A 22,403-nucleotide genomic window follows, 5' to 3' on the forward strand; every position below is an offset into this window, starting at 1 on the left:
TAGGAAGGCCTGGGAAGCCGGGGGCTTATTTTAGTCTTCTTTATGTTTCTCTTATTCCCAGTATTGTATGCCTGCTACATAAACCTTTTCAATCAGTGATTGTTGAATTAGTGACTCTTTTTAGGTGCTGAGAAATGTTGCTGTTATTACTCCCCATTTGAGCATCACATGTTTGTAAAAGTAAATCCTCTTTAAGCATTTTACTTTTCTCCTAGTAAATTCCTCATCTATGCCTGTCTGCTACTGTTCTCTGTGCTGCTGGCCCTTCGTTTGGATGGCATCATTCAGTGGAGTTACTGGGCCGTTTTTGCTCCAATATGGCTTTGGAAGTTAATGGTCATTGTTGGAGCCTCAGTTGGAACTGGAGTCTGGGCACGAAATCCTCAATATCGGTAAGACTGCTTTATAAAACCCATTGGTCTCTATCCTGAGGGAGCAATATCTTGGCTTTTCTCACTTTTGATAAAGTAAGGACCATTTCCTTTTCTATGTATCTGGTATTTTCTAAGAACTATAGTAGAGGCAAACTTAGATCTCTTCTGTTTTTGAAAATTAGGTGTTCGATAGGTGTTTTCTTACAAAAGCAGTGTTATTTGGGGTGGTTAAGTTCCCGGCCAGCACACAAATGCCTGTATAATCCAAAATGTACCCAAAATACAAAGTGGTATGTCATACTAGACTAAGAAGCATGAAACCACCCTGCTTTTAGGAGAAGGCATTCAGAGTTTTAGCTTTGCTCATCAGGGATCTATATTTCTGCAGTTCAGTTTTGGAACTGGGGCTCCCCTTGTCCCACCACTATCCTAGGCCCAGGGTTTGAAGACTATTAGCAGTGTGGGGGAGGTAGCTTGGCCAGGAGGCCCTGAGTCCCTGAAACCAGGGCTAGGGAATGAGGAAAGTTGAGGGCCAGATTCTGATAAGGAGAGCAGAGCCTTTGGGTTAAGGGGAGAGGGGTAACCTTTACCTTCTCCAAGTCTCCACTGCTCTTCTTGGATGCCTCAGATGGTCCAAATTCCGAGGAGTTGGCTCACTGCAGTGTGCAGCCTGGTGCTGCTGGGTCCTGTGAGAGTCTGTCTCTCTCGCAGAGACTGAAACTATATAAAGGAAAAAGGCAGGACTTGAGAGTAGGAGGCTGTTCTAAACCTTCACCAGGAAGATGAAGAGTGCAGGAATGCCCAGTAGGCAGGTGGGGATGGAAGGGAGTGTACGTTGAGCTGCTCATGTGGGAAAAGTATAGAAGTTTTTAAATTCTTGGTTATTACCTCTAAAAAATAAAGATTCAGATCTTATAAATTACATATCACATGCATATCTAATAACTTTAAAATGGCTACACAAAGAGCCCTGGCAGATGAGGGACGTTCATAGGTAGCTATTTTAAAGTTATTAGATTGTTTTGAAAGATTGATTACCTGTGTGGCTATACATTTTTATTTTTTATCTTTTCATTTTTATGAGATATTTTCAGATATCTAATGCTTGCTCCTCAAAGAATAAAAAGGTAAATTACTAAAAATTTAGGTTCCATTAATTGATATTTAGAAGGTTTTGAAGTTTGTGGGTTTGATTTTAGATTTTTTTAAGTAAGGAAAGGAATGGTGTGGGGGCTGTACACTGAATGTACAGAGTGTACGACATGCTCACTCTAGTGTTAACAGTAACTGATGCAATGCTTTTGGGTACTACAGGAATAACCTCTGACCTCATTTTCTCTACATCCTAAACTCAGGTGTATTTATCACCAACAAGAAATGTATAACATAAATGTTCATCTGTGTTTTGAAGAACATTGCAAGTCTTTTCAAATTTATTATAAAGCTTTTTTCTGATTAGTGGCATTACCATTTTTCAGTTATTAATCTATTAAGTTCATGCATGATACTTAAATAGCTAATTAAATTGATTTAGTTTAAGAATAATTTTGACTCTTTTATTCTTCTGTCTTCCTACAGGTGTTAGTTTATCCTAATGGAATAGAAAGGAAAATAAAAAGACATTTATACATTTTCTTTGCATTTTAAAATAGCACCTAACAATAGTTACTATATCTTATTGTAATATATCCAACACTTATTCATAAATATAGAGTTATTTTTATAATATGACATGAAATACAATTTATATGGGTTTTAATTCATTGAGAGATGAGAATCATGAGACTTAAAAGGTATCTGTCAGTTTTTAGCAGTAGAAGTGATCAGCTTGAATAATCTTGGAAGTAACTCTTGTGTTGAATTTAAAGATATGAACAAAAATGTTTATGTACTTTGTCTAGGAAGTAATAACTGTGGCTATTACTAGTGAGAATGTCCTACAGTTAAGGCATTAATGTCTGGTTTGTTTTTAATGTGTACTTCTTGTCATATAGTAGTTCTTTGATGTTTGAAAAATTGCCTATTAAAGATTACGTTTAAGTTCGCTTTTGACCTGATTTTCCTTTGCATTTTGACAAATTTACAAGTAAAATTCGAAGTATTAACATAAGTTGTTATTTGCCCTGAACTGCTGGCTTATAATGGGGATTCTGAACTGAGAATATTTCTTCTTCTTCTTCTTTCCCTTTTTAGAGCAGAAGGAGAAACATGTGTGGAGTTCAAAGCCATGTTGATTGCAGTAGGCATCCACTTGCTCCTGTTGATGTTTGAAGTTCTGGTCTGTGACAGAATTGAGAGAGGAAGCCATTTCTGGCTTCTGGTCTTCATGCCACTCTTTTTTGTTTCCCCGGTGTCTGTTGCAGCTTGTGTATGGGGCTTTCGACATGACAGGTCATTAGAGGTGAGATTCCATATATTTAAGAATGTTTTCAAAAGTAAAATCTTTGGTCAGTTATTCAAATATCAATTTCTTGCCCTTTGTTAGGAAGACATTGATCATTGACCATAGATCATGGGACATAAAGCCACAAAAGACAATGGAAATGATCGTTTCTCTTTCTTGACTTAGAACATTGGCTTTTCACCCAGGCCATCAGCCTTCTCCCGACTTATAGCTTCCCCTGTCCACCTGCATCAGTCAGACTTTTCTAGAGGAACAGAATCCATAGGGTAGATGCAGATATAAAGAGATTTATTTTAAGGAGCTGGGTCACATGATTGTGGGGCTGGCAAGTCTGAAATCTGTAGGGTAGGTGGAGAGGCTGGAGATCCAGCAGGAATTGACGATGCAGTACTGAGGCAGAATTTCTTCCTCTGTCAAAGGAGCCTCAGCATTTGCTCTGAAGGCTTTCAACTGGTTGGGTGGGGTCCACCCACATTATTGAAGGTAATCTCCTTTATTCAAAGTCAATACCTTCGTGGCAACACTTAGCTTAGTGTTTGATTGAATAACTGGGTACTATAGCCTAGCCAACTTGATCCAAAAAATGACTGTCTCACCACCTCAGATCCCATGATCAAGCTCCTCAACTGCTCTCTGGTTAGCTTATCCTGATGTGCCCATATATTAATATTTATTCACTCAATAAACATTTATCAAGTATTTACTGTATGGCAAGCCCTTTTTGCCTAAGCATAGGGGATGCAGAGGTGAATAAAATACCAGGACTAGTAATACTAATATTAACAATGAAAATAATTGCAGGCAGCATTTTTTGAGCATTTACTGTGTGCCAGGCATTGTGTGAGGCACATAACATGCAGGAGTATCTTATTAAGTATTCATAACCCTGTGAAGTAGGTGTGGTAGTTTCCCAGAGAGGGTACTTTGTTCATGGCCACACATTAAGGGGCAGGGCCAGGATTCCATTTTGGTCAGCCTGACTTCCAAAGCCCAGGCACTTACTGCACAAAAGCTGAGGTCCCAAAGCCTAATGTCCTAATGGGTTGAGGGGAGAACTCCAGGCCATAGAAGCCTTGTTTTGGGCCATGTGGATAAAGAGTAGAAAAAAGAGACTGCAGTTGGGTTGGAAGGGAACATAGGAGCCAGGGGGTGGGTTGGGCATGTAATCCTTGACCCCGCATGTAGGCTTGAAGGGAAGGTGTCCAGAGAGAGGGACGGTGATGGACCAAAGCCCTGTAGGACCCAGAGGGAATGGGACCTAGAGCACTAGGAAAGGCTTGGCCTTGAACAGGGGAAGCCAGAAAGGCCATACATAGCATGGGTGTGGCTAATAGGTAGGGGTGGGTTATGCAGGGAGGATACCTCTGATGGCCACTTTTTACCCTCCCTGCAATTCCAGTTTTATACTGGGGACCCAAGCACCTGTTGATTTTGATATCTGGGGAGTCCTGGAGCCAATCCCCCATGGAGACCACGGGACAACTGTACAGTGACTAGGACTGCACTGGACATGAGTTATAGAAAGGTAGTCTTTCATATATTCACATTCTTATCCAGAGAAGAAACAACGTGCTGGGAGTTGAGCTCCCTCTTCTGTGACATAAAAACAAGTGTCTGCATTGGCAAGAAGAGGATTGAGAGTAGCCTTGCACAGAGATAGGAAGAAAGAGCTGGAGTCTGCCATTAAGCTCTATGTTGGGAGGGAAGGAATGGCATTTTTCAGGCACACTACAGCCCAAAGGCAGGAGGAAACCTGTCAGCTGCATGGATTACACAGTTCAGACATGAATGGAGCATAAGGTAGAAAGGAGGAAGCTGTGGGAGTTAGGGAGGAAGGAAGCCTCTACAGAGGGACTGGGCTGAACAGGGCCACACTGTCAGCCCTCAAAGCATGTGCCGAGGTGCCTGGGGCACCCCGGTGAGCTCACAGGATACAAGGGGATAGTGGACATTTTGAGGAAAACAGGGATACCTGAAATTTGTTGGGAAACTGTACAAACTACTAGCTTGAAACAGTTTATGGGCTTATTGTTACATCATACTACAGTCCTTTCAATGATGTCATATCTTTAAGAAGCTGGGTTTTCATCAGGTGCTGCGAAAAATAAAGGCTGGTAGTGTGTGAACACCTAGGTGAAGACACTCATCAGGTAGCAAAAGAGGAAGAGCCTTTTCTAATTCCAAGGTTTGGGAAATTGTGCACTACCCTGACAGGTATCCGCATCGTATTAGGAATTAGTCATGGCTATTTAAGAATGAAATTAAAATATTTCTCTTTTAATTTATGTGAACTATTTTTTCAAATGGCTACTTAGGACAGAAATACTTACTAAGTTCAGACCTAATTACTTAAATCAATGGAACTGTTAGGTATTTCTTTTGGCCGGAGGTCTATGGAAGAATTACTGAGTCACTAAATGCCCTGTGAACTGAGAACTTTTGGGGAGCTCTGGGTCAGGTCACAGATTTCCATTCTGGTGAATGAAGAACAGACTGTAGGGCATTTGGGAGCAGAGGCCCATGAGCCTGGCGGCAGGGAGACTAATGAGAGGTTGCTGAGAGGCTGGGGGTGGTCTGAGTAGGCAGTCATCATCAGCATAGCCAGTGGGCAGAGGTTCAAGAGAAGTTTGGGTGGTACGGTGGACAGGATTTGGTGAGTGATATGAGATTGTGAGTAAAGAATATGGGTGCTTCCTGGGTTCCTGGTGTGGGTGCCTTAATGGGAGGCTACAGAAAAGCTAGGGACAAGGTTCAAGGTGTAGGCGATAATGAACTCGGTTTGGGCCTGGCTCCATTTTAGGTGCCTCTAGGAGATCCAAGTGGCACATGCACAGCTAGGTCTGGTGTGCAGCAGGAAGACTAGGTTGGAGACAGATTTGAGAATCAGCCACTAGGAGGTAATGCAAGCCAGGGATGTGGCTGAAATTTCTTCTCTCCTAGCCCTAGGGTGAAGCGAGTGACAGTGTGTCTGTGTCTGTCTGTATATCTCTCTAGTGGGGAGACAAGGCTGAGTTTATAGCTCTGGGGAGTATCACCATTTGAGGAAGAGGAAAGGAGACTGAATGAATCATCAGAGCATTTGGAGAGCACCAAGGCTGCATGGTGGGATCCTGGAAGGTCAGGAGGAATGGAGCAAGAGGGAAGGAACAGTCACGGTATCAGTAGGCTGTGGAGTGAAGTGTTCTGCTGCCTCCTGGTTTTTGGTGACTTTGATGAAAACTGTTTCCTGGAGATCGTGGAGGTAGAGGCCAGAACACAGTGAGGGAGTTTGGAATGGCAGATGAGACAACGTGGGCAAAGAGAACTGAGGCTTAGTGGGGTCCTGGATCAAGGGAGGAGAGGCCTTATTTGGTTTGGGTTTTCTTTTATTTTTAACGGGAAGGAGTTGACTTGTTTCTGTGCTGCTAGGAAGCATCAATGGAATAGGCAGAGTTAAAGATGGAGTGAAGAATCTATAACTGATGGCTGGATGTGACAAGATCCTCAAGGAGCCGGAAAGGAATGGGTGAGACGCAGGGGTGAGTCTCAGGTATGGGAAGAAGGAAGTACAAGGATGGTTACGAGTAGAGATTGTTGTTAGGGGCAGGAAGGAAGCTTGGGGAGTCTACTGCAGATTGCCTCTGTTCCCAGTGAGTCTGGAAACAAGATCATCACCCGTCATCATCTGTGCCCAGGCCTCAAGCTGCAGAATGGGCAAGACAGCCACTGAGAGAGATGAGGCAGGAGTCCAGGCCACCTGGGCCACATTTCTCCTAGGCATAGCACTGCTGTGCTCCTCTGGTGCCGAAAATCAGGAGTTTCCTGTGCAACATAATACAAGTTTTACTGTATTATAATTTTCATTGCCTTTTAGTTTGTTAACCAAATAACTACAGTATTAAATGCAACTTCTACTTTGTTTAACTGATTATTCTCTTCATTTTCAGTTAGAAATCCTGTGTTCTGTCAACATTCTCCAGTTTATATTCATTGCGTTAAGACTGGACAAGATCATCCACTGGCCCTGGCTTGTATGTAATTTTCTAGATCCTTAAATAAACTTTTCTTTTTTATTATAAAAGTAATTTGTGCTCATTACAGAAAACTTGGAAAAGACAGACAAGCATAAGTAATAGACTAATAAAATCACCCATAATCCCACCACTGGGAGATAACATGATTAATGTTTTTTATTTCCTTGTGTTATACAAATAGTTGGGATCATACTGTATGTATACTTTTATATATGTTCTTTGTTTTAATATGTTCTTTGTTTTTTGTTTTGTTTTGTTCTTTGTTCTTTGTTTTAATCCGTTCTTTGTTATAAACATTTTCCCATGTAATAAAGTATCTTTATAGACATAACTTTTAAACTTTAATTGATGTGAAATATTCTTCAAATGCAACAATCAAACCATCCTCTGATTTCTAAAATAGAATATTTCAGTTATAGCCAGCATTTTGATTTTAAAACATGTTGCAGTATATATTTTTATACATAAAAGTCTTTGGCTTATTTTTTATTGTTTTCTTAGGAAATACTCCAGAAACAGTATTACTGGGCTAGAGGGTGTGAACTTTTTGAAGTTCTTAAGCACTGCCAACTTATTTTTCAAAATGCTGTACCAATTTACATGCTAGCCATGAGTGGAGCCCTAAGTCATGCTTCTAACCTGTGACTTCAGTTATTGGTTGTTTGGTTAAAATTAACTATGGATGGGTAGATGGAAGGAAGGAAGGAAGGAAGGAAGGAAGGAAGGAAGGAAGGAAGGAAGGAAGGAAGGAGGGAGGGAGGGAGGGAGGGAGGGAGGGAGGGAGGGAGGGAGGGAGGGAGGGAGGGAAGGAAGGAAGGAAGGAAGGAAGGAAGGAAGGAAGGAAGGAAGGAAGGAAGGAAGGAAGGAAAGGGAGGGAGGGAGGGAGGGAGGGTAGATAAATAAGTGGTAAGCTATAAACTGGAGAATACAGTATGGTTTCAACTTTTATATGTATAGAAATAAAATTGAGAACAAAGGCAGAATAGTTCCATTGCCTCTGGGAGTTGAGTGAGGTCAAGCTAGTATTTTTGTCTTTATCTTATCTGCTGCTTGATGTATATTTTTGCATACACGACATTCTCTGCATTAAACATAGTTTACCTTTTTTTAAAAAAGAGTGAAAACTATAGTACAAAAACAAAATATTCATTTGGGGGCAGGGAAAAAAATAAGGGAACATAAATAGATTCCAAAATTAAAGTAAAGATGGCATTTATCACTTCTTCCCAAGTCTTTAATAAAATATTCATAATCAAAAATATTGCTCAGGCACCCATTGTACATCTTCAGGGTGCTATATGTGGAAAATGGTAATTGGTTTCAAAACTGTCTCTATTGTGTCATGAAGGAAACAAGTCTACACAAGACCACATTTTTAGTATAAGGTAAAAAAGAAAAAGATGAGGAATTTTGAATGCTTTCTGCAAGTGAGCAGAGGGATGTTTCCACCCTCATCCCTGTGCCGATCCCAGTGGATGAAGCAGTGTGATAGAACGTTTACCACAGTGAGCAAGAGACAGCAAGTGAGGCTGTTGAGATCACTTACACTCCACCCATGAAGTGTGTTCCAATAGAGGAGAGGCCTGTCACAGATGTGCTGTTGAAGGAAGAAGACAGGCTATGCATGGGGGCCTTCAGCAAAACCCACAGTCAAGCTAGTCAGAAGGATTAAAACTCATGTACCAACTCCAATCATAGATAGGTAAAATGTAGAACTCTTAGAAGAAAACATAGGATATAATCTTTGGAGCCTGCAGTTAGGCAGAGAGTGCTTATAAATGGCAGCATTAATATTGTCCATAAAAGAAGAAATCATAAATTTGAACTTCCTCAAAACTAAAATGAAATGAATGAGAAGACAGGCCACAGATTGGGACACAATCTATGCAAAGCATGTGTCAAGTACCTGAAACATACAGAGACAAATACCTAAAACAAGTACCTAAAACATACAGAGAATTCAAAAATAAGAAAACAAACACGTAGTTTAAAAACCGGCAAAAGGCTTAACAGACAATTCACAAAGAGTATATACACATGGGGAGTAAGCACAGGAAGAGATGCTCAACGTCATCACCCATCAGGGACAGGCAGGATGGGTTCCCCCGGCACATTTACCAGAATGGTGAAACTCAAAAGCACTGCCACGGCCAGGTTCGGGGAGGTAGGGGAATGATGCGGAGGAACTGGGATGCTCCCACATTCCTGGCAGGAAGGCACAAGGGCACAGACATTCTGCAAAACGGTTTTGCAGTTTCTGATACATTTAAAGGTGCACTTACCGTGTGACCCAGTAGTCACTCTGGGTGTTTACCCAGAGTGTAAACACTCCCCTGGGTGTTTGCCCTAGAGAAATGAAAACAGCCAGCCACTTGGAAACCCATACTCCAGTGTTTGTAGCAGCCTCGTTTGGGATAACCAAAAGCTGGAAACCACCTTTGATGGACGGTTCTGGAAACAAACTATAGCCTCCCATGCGGTGGAATACCACTCAGCAATGAAAGGGAACAACCTGTGGACACAGGGAACGATGTGGATGAATCTCAGAGACAGCAGGCTGATCGCCAGGAGCCAGCTCAAAAGGGCTGCATGCTGTGTGATTCCATCTATGTAACGTTCTAGCAAAGACAAAAGTATAGTGACAGAACAGATCATTGGTTGCCAGGGGTTATGGTGGAGTGAGGGTGTGACTACGGAAGGAGGACAGCCGAGGGTGTCGGGTGGGAGAGCTCCTCCTGCCTGTGGCTGTGAGGATCTACACGTGTGTTTGAACTCATAGAACTGTATGGCAAAGGAAGACAGTCACTTTTACTGTACCATAATTAGTAAAAGAAAACGGGAGAACTGGGAGGCAGGGCAGGAGGGAGAAGAGATGACACAAGGGAGCCAGGCCAGGTGACACCCCAGGGCTTATCCTCTGGGCTTGCATGCGGGTGAGACAAGGTCTTTCTGGTAGGACAGTGACATACTCAGAACTCGCCTGAGCATGGTGGCAGGGACGGGGTAGCATTGTGTGCCCAGCGTCAGTCTGCCCAGTTCACTAACACAGCGGGGGTCCCTAGAAGCCCTGGCAGCTGAACTTTCTGGGGACCCGTTCCCAAGTGTCTCACCAAAGTACCTCCGGCAGGTTGTGGAAATGTTTCCTGAGAAGCGGGTATGGTGGGGTGTGATGCCAGTGAGCAGGGCAGAGCCTGAGTGAGTGGAGGAAGGAGGAAGGGGGAGGGACCTCGGGAAAGGCAGAGGCGTGGGGGCCAGATGCAGGCTGTCATGGAAGGAGGAGGGACTGACTGATGACAGAACGTGTGCTTCCCCAGCATCAGGCCCTATAGCAAGCAGAGTGTACCTTCTCTTTCCCACGCTGTCCGCTTGGCAGTCGTGGGAGGAGGGACCGCCCTTATTCAGGCTGGCGCTGTCTTAGCTGGGGAGACCCAGCACGGTGTGGACAACGCCTTCCACCGGAAGCTGGGCTGGAAGCTCTAAAGAGACTCCTCCCCTCCTTGCCTCAGGTCGTGTGTGTTCCCCTGTGGATTCTCATGTCCTTCCTGTGCCTGGTGGTCCTCTATTACATCGTGTGGTCCGTCCTGTTCTTGCGCTCCATGGACGTGATTGCAGAGCAGCGCAGGACTCACATAACAATGGCCCTGAGCTGGATGACCATCGTCGTGCCTCTTCTCACTTTTGAGGTGAGCTTTCTACCTACGGGAAGCCTCTCCGGCCTCTAAGGCCCACCCTTCCCTGCAACAGCCTCCTGCCTACCTGGAAAGGCAGCCTGCTATCCCTCGAAATTGCAGTGAGAGCACACCTCCAGGATAGGACGTGTGTCCAAAGAGAATGTCCTTTCTTTCTCTTGGGGGGCGGGCAGGGGCTGGCGGCGAGGAGTGCACCTTTCCAGTGCGGATGCGTCTGTATGTCTTGAGGTCCTAGTTTTTGAAAGGGCGAGTTGGATATTGGATTTTCGGATTTGAGTTGTGTGGAGAATTCTGGAGTGGCCGCCATTGACTCCTTTGAACAAACACCTGGAGGAGATTCCCATAAAATTCCTGGGGCCGGAAACGTTTCAAGTGGAGGGACTTTTGCTTAACCCTAGAGAGGGAGGTAAAAGCTCATCTCCTGGCAGCCCCTGAGGATGGGTGGTCTTTGGCCGAGACCTGAGGTGCTGACCTTCCCGCTTCTGACAGCTCAGCGGGCAGGGGCCGTCTGATGAGGTGCAGCTTCCAAAGTTGTCCATTTTCTGTCGTTGTGTCAAAAGGACCTTGTCTGTGTCTCTCTCTTTAGATTCTGCTGGTTCACAAACTGGATGGCCACAATGCGTTCTCCTGCATACCCATCTTCGTGCCTCTGTGGCTCTCCTTGATCACACTGATGGCAACCACGTTTGGACAGAAGGGAGGAAACCACTGTACGTACTCGGCGTGTCAGAAGCCCTTCATGTGTGTGTCTGTGGGGGTGCAGGGGTCCCCGAACTATGAAAGGATGAGTCTGAGGACCCTGAGTTAGAAGTTTATGCGGGAAAGCAAGGGCTGAGGACGTTCTAGGGCCCTCCAAGGGAAGGGAGAGCTGTCCCCTGGCCTGCACCACGGCTTTCCTCCAAGTGCTCCCCGTGATTTGAGGGAGGAACAAACAAGACAAGCAGCCTCTCACAGCTCCCCTTTCCTCCTCTACAAAATTGGGATCAAGATACTTCCTTCCAGGGCTTGTGAGGAGTGGATGAAACGTCCACATCTCCCACCTGAGCCCCGAGATCATCCTAGGTCCCTTTTTGCCCTCCCCTTCCCCCATGTCCTTGCTGACATCAGTGAGTGTTGTCAGGTGCACCTTGTGTGCCCTCTCTTCCTCTCTACTTGCATGCAGTGCCACACAGTTTTGAAACGATCTGTAAGGAGGGTCCCTTCCTCACGAGGCTGTGAGCTCCATCGCATGGAACCCCAGAGCACTGGCCTTCTGGAAGCCAGTGGGGTGGGAGCAGTGCCTAGACCGCAGCCCAGGCCATGCTTGCTGCTGCCTGTGCCCCGGGAGAGCCAGCCAGCACGGAGCCGACGGCTGGGTGGTGCACAGAGAGGAGGGGCAGGCCTCGGGGAAGTAGCTTTAGGGTGGCCCCTGGCCTGGACCAACACCTGCCTGCCACCTTCCCAGATTCCACAGGGTGACAGAAATCCTCTTCTTGCATGACACTCTTTCTCATCCAAGAGCTTATCCTGGGCATGGAAGATTAGAGGAAGGCAGCGTGGTCTAGGCACCACAGGTATTTGAGACTCACTAGGGCAGTGGTTCTCGAACTTGAGCCCCCAACAGGATCCCTTAAGGGCAGGAAAAGTGGGTGGCCTCAGCCTACACCAGCCCAACCTACAGTTTCTGATTCGGGAGGTCAGGGCTAGGGCCCGAGAATCACATCCTGAACAAGGCCCTGGGGATGGTACTGCTGCCGGTCTGGGAACCCCGCTTTGAGGACCCCGGAGCCAGAGGTCGTACTTTGTTTGGCCCGTTATTGAGTTGAGGCCCTGTTTAGTCTTCGTTTCTGAGTGAACTCTCTGGAGAAAATGGACTTCTTGTTCAGGAAAGAAAGGTAACGTGAAAGTCACTTGGGCCTAGCGTTTGAAAAAGAACATTCTTATTTTTCAGGGTGGTTTGGTATTCGCAAAGATTTCTGTCAGTTTCTGCTTGAAATCTTCCCATTTTTGCGAGAATACGGAAACATTTCCTACGATCTCCATCACGAAGACAATGAAGAAACTGAAGAAACCCCAGTTCCGGAACCTCCTAAAATTGCTCCTGTGTTTCGCAAGAAGACCAGGGTGGTCATCACGCAGAGCCCTGGAAAGTATGTGCTGCCCCCTCCCAAATTAAACATCGAAATGCCCGATTAAACGCCACCTTGGGGGACAGCACGTAAGTGGACGGGGACACACGCTCTCTCCACCTCCCTTTGCCGCCTCTTCACCCACAGCCCGGCCCCGGAACTGGAGCTGGGTCTCCAGGTACGTCCATCCAACGCCTTCTTTGCATCCAACGCCTATCAGCCACTCAGCACCAAGGGACGCAGAGGTGGCAGGTGACCAGCCAGGGTGTGTGTCAGCGGACCTGGCTGCCAGGGAGAGTGGGAGAGGGAGCAGCGATTTACATCCGTCTGGGTGGGAGCCCAAGGCGTCTGGTGGTCCCCGTCGGACCCAGGGGGTGGCCAGATGACCAGACCCGCAGAAGGGACATCTGTCTACATGGCTGGTTTTCAAAGTGCTAAAAGTTCTGATCCAAAGTGTTGTTCCAAAATATATTTTCCCACAGGGCCAGCCCCCATGTGTAGCTTACCAGTTGTCCAGGTCTTGGCGTAGTCAGTAGGAACTGTAACGATGTCTCTAAGGCACTGCGAGTGTAGACTGTAGACACAGCGCAGTCCTCCTTTTTCCTGTTCCTACCGTGGGAGTAGTTTCCCTTTGGGCATGCTGACAGCAGTTTTTAATAGCCTCACGGGTGAGCCCTTTCTAATGGAGTCACTCCATGCGTGTATAGTATTTATACAGATGTTTTAGCATCGTAATAGACGGTGTTAACTCCTAGTTCTGTACAGTATAGTCTGTGAAAGTATTTTTTTACAAGCTTGTGCTGGAGACGAGGTGTTCTGCTGCAGAAGTAGAAGCTGGCGGCACGCCTGCCCCACCCCAGCGGGGTGCCACGCCTTCACTGGACATTGCTCTTTCCGCCCTGGAATTCCTCCAGGTACTCGGTAGCTGCTACTGCCGGAACAGCCACAGCCAGCAAGAAGTGGTTCACGCTTTTCTGACGGGCTGGGAATACTGGCTAGCCGAAAACCTGCAAGGTGCTACTGGATGCCAGGACACTGGAGGATGTTGCCCAGAGCAGAAATGGCGTCCGTGTTAAGGCTCAAGCTTTCTGTCTGCCAGCAACAAGGAGGCTTTAGACGAGGCGCGATGCTTTGACACGTGAAAGCTCCAGGCACCGCGGGTACAGTCGTGAGTCACCTGCTACAAGTGTGATATCATGCTGCCTGAAACCAAATCGGTCGTTCATTTAAAAGAGGGTAAAAGGGGGCCGTCGATATACTCAGCCGGGAGAGGGGTGTGCAGTGTTAACGTGGGCAGCTGCTCACCGGCCTAAGTCGGCTTAATTCCAGTCCCGCACATACAGGCCTGCGCCCTGCAACGGGCCTCCAGGGAGCCTGTTCTGTTTGGGGTAAGGGGGAACGGAAAGTGGTAGCCTTACCTGCTCAGTGTGTAAAAAGTGTAGCTAAATCCACTGTTTTTACTCTCTTAAGCTGTTCAATAAACTGGCTCTTCATTTTACACGGGCACTGTGCGCATGTGCTTTTGTTGGTGGTCCGGGAAATCGGAATTGTTGTCAGCCAGAGCAAAGGGAATCTCTAGCTGCCGCAGGCAGCCGAGGCTAGCGGGGGTGGGGGAACATCAACATCATCGAGCTCGGTGCCCAGAATCAAGTGCGGGAGCTTGTGGACAGGTGGCCCCGTATGTGGGGACGGTGTGTGACGCAGAGGCTGCTTTGGATGGACGCCTCTCCCTTGACCTGCCGGCACCACACCGAGAGGAAGGATGGCAGAGATGGAACTCGGGGGTCTAAACCTACACGCATGTCGGATAAGGAAAGTAAAATGTGTGTGAAGGCCGGTGGCCAGATGCCCTGTCACGGCGTGACCACGAAGGCCCAGGGTTGGGGGGCAGGGCCCGTATGAGTGCAGGCTGAGGGCAGGTGGGAAGAAGGCCGCCAGCTGCCATTGGCTGTCTCCTGCCCAGCAGTATGGGTGTGTTAGGAACATCTCTGTGGAGGACATCCCAGGGTGCTGTTAAAAGCATGGTGCGGCTGCAGCCGGAACCACGGGGTCCATGCTAGACTTGATTCCGTGCTTAAAAGCATCAATCCTATGCTGTGGGGTGTGGGCCAGCGTCCCCAAGAGTGGGCCCTGACGTCTTTAGGCAGTGCTGTACTGTGGTTCTGCCTGGCCCCAAGACCTCTAGGACACGTCGCCAAGGAGACAGTTCACGATCTGCACCTACGGTACAGCAGGTCACCGGAAACACTAGTGTGTACCAACGTCATCTTTCCCATCGAAATGACTCTGCGTGGACCAGAAAGTTCACACGCTGACAGGTCACTCTTCTGGCCTGGCCTGGCCTGGCCCTTTATTCGATCATGCGCTGGGTGTGTTGTGACGTCACCCCAAGCAGCCTGAGCCCCTCTGCAATGCCCGGAGCTGCGTTATTACCAGGGGTGCTGCTGGCTGCGCCACACTCCCGGGCTGACGTGACCAAAGGACGAGCATCACTTCTGGCGAGATGTGATGAAAGTAGCGCCGGGGGCACAGCTCCCAGCGGTGCCTTTTCCTCCAGAAGCAAGGGCTCCCCCAAGGTATGCAGAGAAGGACCGCCATCCAGCAGAGCCGTCCTGTGCCTGGGACGACCGGACGTCCACTGGGTGCCCTGACATCAGGCTGCTGCTTGAAGAAACTGCTTTCTGAGCTCTGGCCCAAGAGCCTTTGTTGAGACGACCGTGCCCTGTCTATGACACCCCATCAATGGGAGACGGATTCTCCTCTCCCTCCCCTTCCAACAAAAGCTGTGGAGGGTCGTCCACAGCAATCAGTTTGGGTGGGATGACGGTGGCACTGGTGTAGGGATCAGTGAAAAGCCGTTTCAAAAGGAAATGCTGGAAAGGAATGGCCCCAACAAAGGGTTTGAAACAGATGGTATGGAGAGCCTCTCCGCCAGCTAAACCTCTACAGCTTCAGCAAAAGGTGTCAGGACATTCACACTTCCCTCTGCCTTGCCAACTTTTTCACTGAAGAAAGACCAAGTCTGTGTCGTGAGCGAGGAAGCAGATGAGAAACCTCATGAAGGCCTACGGCAGTGGGCTCTGGGGTCAGGTCGGGGGAAAGTCCCAGGACTGCCTCATGAAAATTGGGTGACCTGGGGTGGGGTACGGAGCCATTCCTGTGCCTGCTTCCCCCTCTGGGTCGTGGTGACATTAACTCAGTAAGAAGTCACATGGGGAAAGGGCTGAGAATGGTGCCAGGCCGTGTATCAGGGCTGTTCAGTCACTCGATCTGCATGCCCTCCTCCTCTGGAGAAAAAGAATGTCACCTGGCAGGTGATGTGTCCCCATGACTCCATAGTGCTTTAATCTGTAACAGAGGTAGGCGTGGGCATCTGTTGGTGTTAAAATATCAGCGTCCCCCTAGTTGCCATCTGGAGAAGAGCTAAACCGAGGGCACTTAAGGGAGCCTGCCGAAGGTGGCATAGACATGCCTGCTTGCCTTGGTCCTCGGGCCCCTGGTGTGGAAGAGCCAGTGCCCTGGTCTCCCAGCCAGGGGTTTATTCTGTTTCCAGCTGACACTCCATTAGAGACGCCCAGAATCTTCTTCACTCCCAGGCTGCAACTTCAAAGTCCCTTTCCCTTGGCCGTGTACACTTCCAAATTTGCCATTTTTAGGCATTTTCCAAGGGTGAAATGCTCGTCACAAATTGATGCATGTTGAAGATGTAAAACGGGTCCACAACTTCCTTTTGGGACTTAACCTTGTGTCCCAGAGCCACTAGAGTTCTACTGCACCGGGGCCTAGATCGTGGGTAGTGGCAGTTAACTTGTCACATGGAGTTTCCTATTCTTTTTAAACTTTGAACCGCAGTTACAGTGCTACTGCAATCTCTACTTCATAAGAGACTCCCTCACCTCACTGGGAGGATGGAGAGAAGAGTGGGCATTACATCTGCATTAAGGCAGAGGGAGAGCAAGCCAGAAGCCACAGAATCCCCTCTGGCACCCCCAACCACCGAGCACCTAGAAGATCGAACACGTCTGAATGAGGACAGCCAGGAGGTACCAAAGAACCAAGACCCTGACGGCCCCACTAGGCAAATCAGGAGCGAGTCTGCTCCGCCAGCAACCCCCTTGAGGAATGACGACCTCCAGTAGCCCGAGGGCTGAAGAGCAGCCAGAGGGCGTCCAGGCGCGTGTCACCACAGCGGCAGATGTCACTGTGCCTGCAGAGTTCCTCTTTGTCTGTTTTGCCGTACCTTCCACCCGGATGAACCCTTACAGGCCGTGCCTCCTAGATCGTCCCCGTGCACTCCGCACAGCTCCCATTTCCTGGACTGCTGCCGTCCCACCATGCCTGGGTGCCTGTGCCCGTCATGGCTGCTGGGCCTGCTGCCTCCGTGGCCATGTTCCCTCGTCCCCCGACTTTGTTCCACTGCTGTCCCAACTGCTGCTGTGTCTCCGAGTACGTGCCAGCTGCCGAAGGGCCCCAGGTGTACCCAGACTATGCCGACCTCCACAGTTATATAAAGGCAAGCACTGGGTGGGAACATGTGCTGGTCAGTGAAACCTATCAGAAAATGAGGAGTTTTCTGTCTGCACAGTGTTCTCGGTCTCTGCCGGTTTTCTTTCTTTGCAGTCAGGTACTCCCCCCCACCCCCACCCCATGTCTTTTGCGTGTGTGACAAAGACTTCAGTGTAACAGCCCTCCCGGGCCTAACGCAGGTACCCAGTAGATACTCAAGCAAGGTCTGGGTTTTATTAAGCCCCTGAGACATCCTGCCTCCACTCATTAAAAATTACCTTGAAATGCTCGGCAAGTACAAAGACCGAGCATTGGTGGCTGAGTGTTCACAGTGACCCCGTGTTCCTGGCTATCCAGACACAATTCCCTGTCGTAGTGGTGCCTTTATATAGCAGGATCTTCACCTTACATACAGGTGAGATCAAGTCTCACTTGTGAATGTGCTAAAATTGCCCTAATGGTTAGCTGTGGAGGTGACAGACACTGCCAGCGAGTCCTGTGGGTTTGGGGTTTTCACTCTACAGGGTGCTAGATGGTGTCTGGGTTACAGGATTTATGTTGGACCCTTATGCCAGGTTCTAGGTCTGGTGACTGCTTCTTTCTTCTTTCCTTCGCCCCCCACCCTACTCCTCTTTTCCTTCATTCTTTTTGTTTTCTTGGAGCCCAACATTTAAAGGATGTCACGTTTCCACTTACGAAGCAACTTTGTCTGGTCACTTGGGGCGTCTAACTTAGAACACATGGTGTCGTTTCTGTAAGCCTCTATAAAGTGTGGTTTGTCTGAATGATCACAGGACATAAACTTTCATGTTCTTCCTGTAGAAATAATTGGGTATAGAGGCTAACAGACCTCCGAAATCAGGTCGTGGAGAGAGCCCGGACACCGATGCACCAGAACCCAGTGGCATCCCTTGCCTTTATTTCTACTTTGGCAGCACGTGGAGAGACAGAGTCCTGTGAGAAGTAGGGAGAGTCGATGAGAGAATGAAAACATGGACATGGATTAATCCAGAGCCTAGCGATGGTCCGTAGGTGGATCCCCCTGTCTCGGCCTGCCCAGTTATAAACTGGTGCTCATTAACTAATGGGTGCCAATCACCTTTCTGAAATTCATCATTTGCGAGCTCCTTAACTTTCAAGAAGTACAATTTTCTCATCTCTTTCTTGGACTTACATATGCCTACTGATCTTGAATCATGCAGAGATCCTGCTGCTTACAAACCTCTTTCCTAAAAATGTACACCCCTGTGGCCCTTGCTTATGTGTAAATCTATATAGAAAGATGCAGATTTTCAAAATGTGATCGTGAGTTATTTTCTTTTCAAAAGAACTTAGCGATATTTTTGGCTGCCGTGACCTGGCTGTTGCTCCTGGTTTCTAACAGGTAGAAAGGAGCCAGGTATGCTGCCAAGCAGCCTACGATGCCCAGGACACCACCCCCCAGCGCAGAGAACGGGCCAGCCCCAAAGGGCAGCAGTGCCGTCCATGGGAGACAGACCTGCCCAAGAGCGCAACCTGCGTCCCCACCTCTCTCACCTTTCCTCATCCTTCCACTGGATACTATGCACATGCACTCAGTTTCCCAGGCAGGACTGAACTGAGAGAAAACAATCCATCCTCCCTCTCCCCAATGTAAACAACAATCAAGAAGTTCAGGTAAATGTGATCATGAAATCAGGTAAGCCTGACAGTTCAGGTAACCCTGGTCATAGAATCAGGCCCAATGATAGGCACTTTGCTTGGGAGAGGGATTGGGCTCTTGAAGACACAGGATTTGAAGGTTCAAAAGTCTTAACAGCTCTCATGAAGCAGCGAAATTGCAGGTGACAAAGAATCGCCCTGTTTCCTTGCTCTTAGCTACATTTCATAATTTTAAATTCTTAGCTTTGTCTCAAATTCTTAAACTCTCACATTCTTAATTCACCAGCTAAAATTTAAAACCGGGTTTGCAGAAGAACAGTGTCAAGCCCTTGGACCAAACCTGGCTTAGCTGGTTGTTGGGACCGACCCTCCCTGCTACTCTGGTGGGCGAGCTCCCTGTGGAAGAAAACCAACCTGGCCTTGCTGTGACCCTTCCCGAGGAGAGGCCTTGAAATGAATGACTCAAAGCTCCACCCGCTGGCAGGTGGCCCTGGGTACAGGCCACAGTCTCGGTCTTTTCCACATACACACCCCTCCCGTAACACAATCAGGTTCTTTGGCCTGAGGACAAAGTACAGAGCACTGGGTTCAGGCTCACAGCATGTAGACAGGGGAGAGCCTCAGAAACGGCCGACGGAGGGAAGGCCTCGTATTGCCAGAGAGACACACCGCAGACCAGGCCCTGGCAGGCAGGGCCAGTAGCTGCCTCACTGGGGCCCTGTGCCGACCCCAGAGCCTCTTCCCTCCTGGAGCGACCCTAGTCTGAGCTACTCTCCTGCAGCACCACAACTTCCTCGGCACCTCTGGCCTCCTGATGGTGCTGGCGTTCGGTCATTGCGGGGAGAGGCACTCACGGGGCTGAGAGGAGACCTGGGTGACATGCATTGCCAGGCTCGCAGTAAGCCCTGTGGACAGGCCCCGCGGTAGCCATGTGCCAATCTCCACCTCCCCTGCCCCAGGTGAATGGGCAGAACCAACGGGTACTTGGAACCAGCCAGTCACAAGCTCCTGAATCCCCTGAGCCCGCCTTAGGGAGTATGCCCCAAAGTAGGCTCTTCAGACCTCTTGGGAAGAAAGCACTTGGGGAGCGGGGGCGCAGCCTTTCCTTTTCCTAACTGCCCTGTGACTCAGGGATCTACCAAGGTGCTCCAGGCAGCCTGTGTGTGCTTGCTGACTGAGGTTCAAAGCCCTACACTCTTACCCTCCTTGTTCGATGTCAGTGACTCCACCTTCCTGCTTGAGTGAGGGTGAGGCCCACAAGCGAGGCGACCAGTAGTAAGTACTTAACCAGAGGATGGAGGCAGGAGGTGAAGCTGAAGGTGTGCCACCCCTAGATCAGTGCGAGAAGTTGGCTCTGAGATGTTCAGCCCGTGCGCTGGTTGACAGAAGCCCCTCCTAGCCAGAGAAAGGAGGGCTTCTGTCCAGCATATCTGAGTTAGCCAGCTCACATTTCCAGCACTCTTGGCTCCTTAGAAGGGAGGTGAGCCAGGGCACCTCACAGGCATTTTGGGGAAGGCAGAAATGAATATTCCCCGGATGGCCAGCACTTAAGCCGGTTAGGGCACAACCTTTTCACATGCACCTCTCTCACTGGTCCTTTTCCAATATGTGTCCCACACCTTCTTGCTCTCGTGCATAGGCACTATGTGGAGCACTTACTCTCTCCATCAAAGCCTGGGACTTTCAGGACAAAGGCACGGTGTGTCCTGGGTGATGATGGCTCCCAGATCCCCCCAGTGAGTGTCGAGGCCGAAGCTCAGCCCGGGTGCAGGACCCCTCTGTCAGTTGCTGCCGTGCTACCCTCGGGGGCTGCCTGGTTTCATACCCACATTCAGAAATGCCATGAGGACTCAGCATGACATCGCACAGAGACTTCACTAAATGACAGCTGCTCCTTATTCTGGAAAGGAGCTGTGTCCCAGCTGCCTGCCAGATGAGGGCAGGGAGCTGTGGAATCACTGCGCCAGGGAGCCTGGAAGAGCACAGACGGAGAAAGTGTGTACCAACAGAAGATGACAGGCTGCAGAGGGTCTGTGGAGGGGGCAGGGGAAGAACCCCTTGGCTGTCAGGGAGAAAGGGTGATGCAAATGGGCCCATTCACAAATCTCCACAAGAATGGGGTGGGTAGAGGTGGGTGAGTTGAGTGCGGGGTGCAAGCAGGGCTACATCTACCAGCCAGGGAGCCCCACTCTGTCCCCTGGTGGCGGGTGGTTACATCTGCCTCACCTGTTGGTCCAGATCCAATAGCTGGTGGAGGTCAAGGGGATCTCTTGAGAACCACTGACAGAACACTAGATGGATTAAGCAAAAACTGACAGAATTGAAAGAGACAATCCTACAATACCCCCCTGCTGTGGACTGCATTTTTGTCTCCTCCCCCATTCATATGCTAAAGTCCTAACCCCCTGTGAGACTGTATTTGGAATTGGAGCCATTAGGGAGTCATTGAAGGTGAAATGAAGTCATAAGGGTGGGAGGCCATTCTCACACATCTGGTGTGCTTATAAGCAGAGGAGACACACCAGATACCTCTCTTTTCCTGCACTCTCACAGACAAGAGGCCACGTGAGAAGACACAGTGAGAAGGCAGCTGTCAGCAAAACAGGAAGGGTGGCCTTATCAGAAACTGAATCGCCTGGTTCTATCCACCTCCAGAACTGTGAGAAGGTCAATTTCTGTTGTTTAAGCTACCCAGTCTGTGGTCCTTTCTTAGGGCAGCCCTAGCAGACAGATTCACCTCGTTTTCAATACTGGGCAGAACAACGAGACAGAAGACCAGTACAGGAATAGAAGACTCGAACAACACAATAAAACAACTCGGCCTAACAGACATCTATACAACACTCCACCCAACAACAACAGAATCCATGTTCTTCTCAAGCGTACATGGAACTTTCTCCAGGGTATGTTTCTTTCTCCATCTGTTACACCGTACAACACCTCTCAGTAAACTTTAAAGGATTCAGAAGGATTGAACGCATACGACGTATGCTCTCTGACCAAAAGGGAATGAAACTGGAAACCAATAACAGAAGGAAATGTGGGGAATTTGCAAAAATACAGAAATTATACAACACATTCCTGAATAATTGAATTAGTTTGCTAGGGCTGCCACAGAAAATACTACTGATGGGGTAGCTTCAACATCAGAAACTTATTTTCTCACACTTGTGGAGGCGGGAACTCTTAAGACTGAGGTGCCAGTAGGCTTGCTTTCTCCTGAGGCCTCTCTCCTTGGCTTGCAGGGGCTGTCCCCTTGCTGCCTCTTCTCATGGTGGCCGTCCCTCTGTGCATACGCACCCGTGCTGTCTCTTTTTATGTGTCCTAAACTCCTGTGTTGATGAGGACACCAGTCAGATTGGATTAAGGACCTCATTTAAACTTCATTACCTCTTTAAAGGCCCTCTCTCCAAATACACTCACATCCTGAGGTACTGGGCACTAGGAGTTCAGTGCATAACAGTAACCAACGGGTCAGAGGAGTGAGCACAAGAGAAACTAGAAAATTCTTTGAAAGGAACAGAAACAAAAATGCAACCTAACAACAGTTATGGGATGCGGCAGCGGCAGCACTGAGAAATAGGGACTGTACACGCCTACTTAAAAAAGCAGAAAGCTCTCGAATCAATAACCTAACTTTCATCATTTAGAAACTAGAAAGAGCAAAC

The 22,403-nt window shown here is 48.3% G+C and overlaps 1 protein-coding gene across 1 annotated transcript in view; it reads left to right on the forward strand.

Moving 5' to 3' along the window:
• Positions 1-14,094, forward strand: part of LOC105855147 (transmembrane protein 185A) — a 35,210-nt gene extending 21,116 nt beyond the window's left edge. Inside the window, exons 2-7 of the mRNA XM_012735928.3 lie at positions 216-392; positions 2,568-2,775; positions 6,705-6,788; positions 10,298-10,474; positions 11,067-11,190; positions 12,411-14,094. Of these exons, the coding sequence (XP_012591382.2) occupies positions 216-392; positions 2,568-2,775; positions 6,705-6,788; positions 10,298-10,474; positions 11,067-11,190; positions 12,411-12,655 (1,015 nt within the window). The 3' untranslated portion in view covers positions 12,656-14,094. The remainder of the gene's footprint in view (positions 1-215; positions 393-2,567; positions 2,776-6,704; positions 6,789-10,297; positions 10,475-11,066; positions 11,191-12,410) is intronic.
• Positions 14,095-22,403: the final 8,309 nt, after the last annotated feature.

This window comes from Microcebus murinus, chromosome X (genome assembly GCF_040939455.1).
Source record: "Microcebus murinus isolate Inina chromosome X, M.murinus_Inina_mat1.0, whole genome shotgun sequence".
Classification (NCBI taxonomy): domain Eukaryota; kingdom Metazoa; phylum Chordata; class Mammalia; order Primates; family Cheirogaleidae; genus Microcebus; species Microcebus murinus.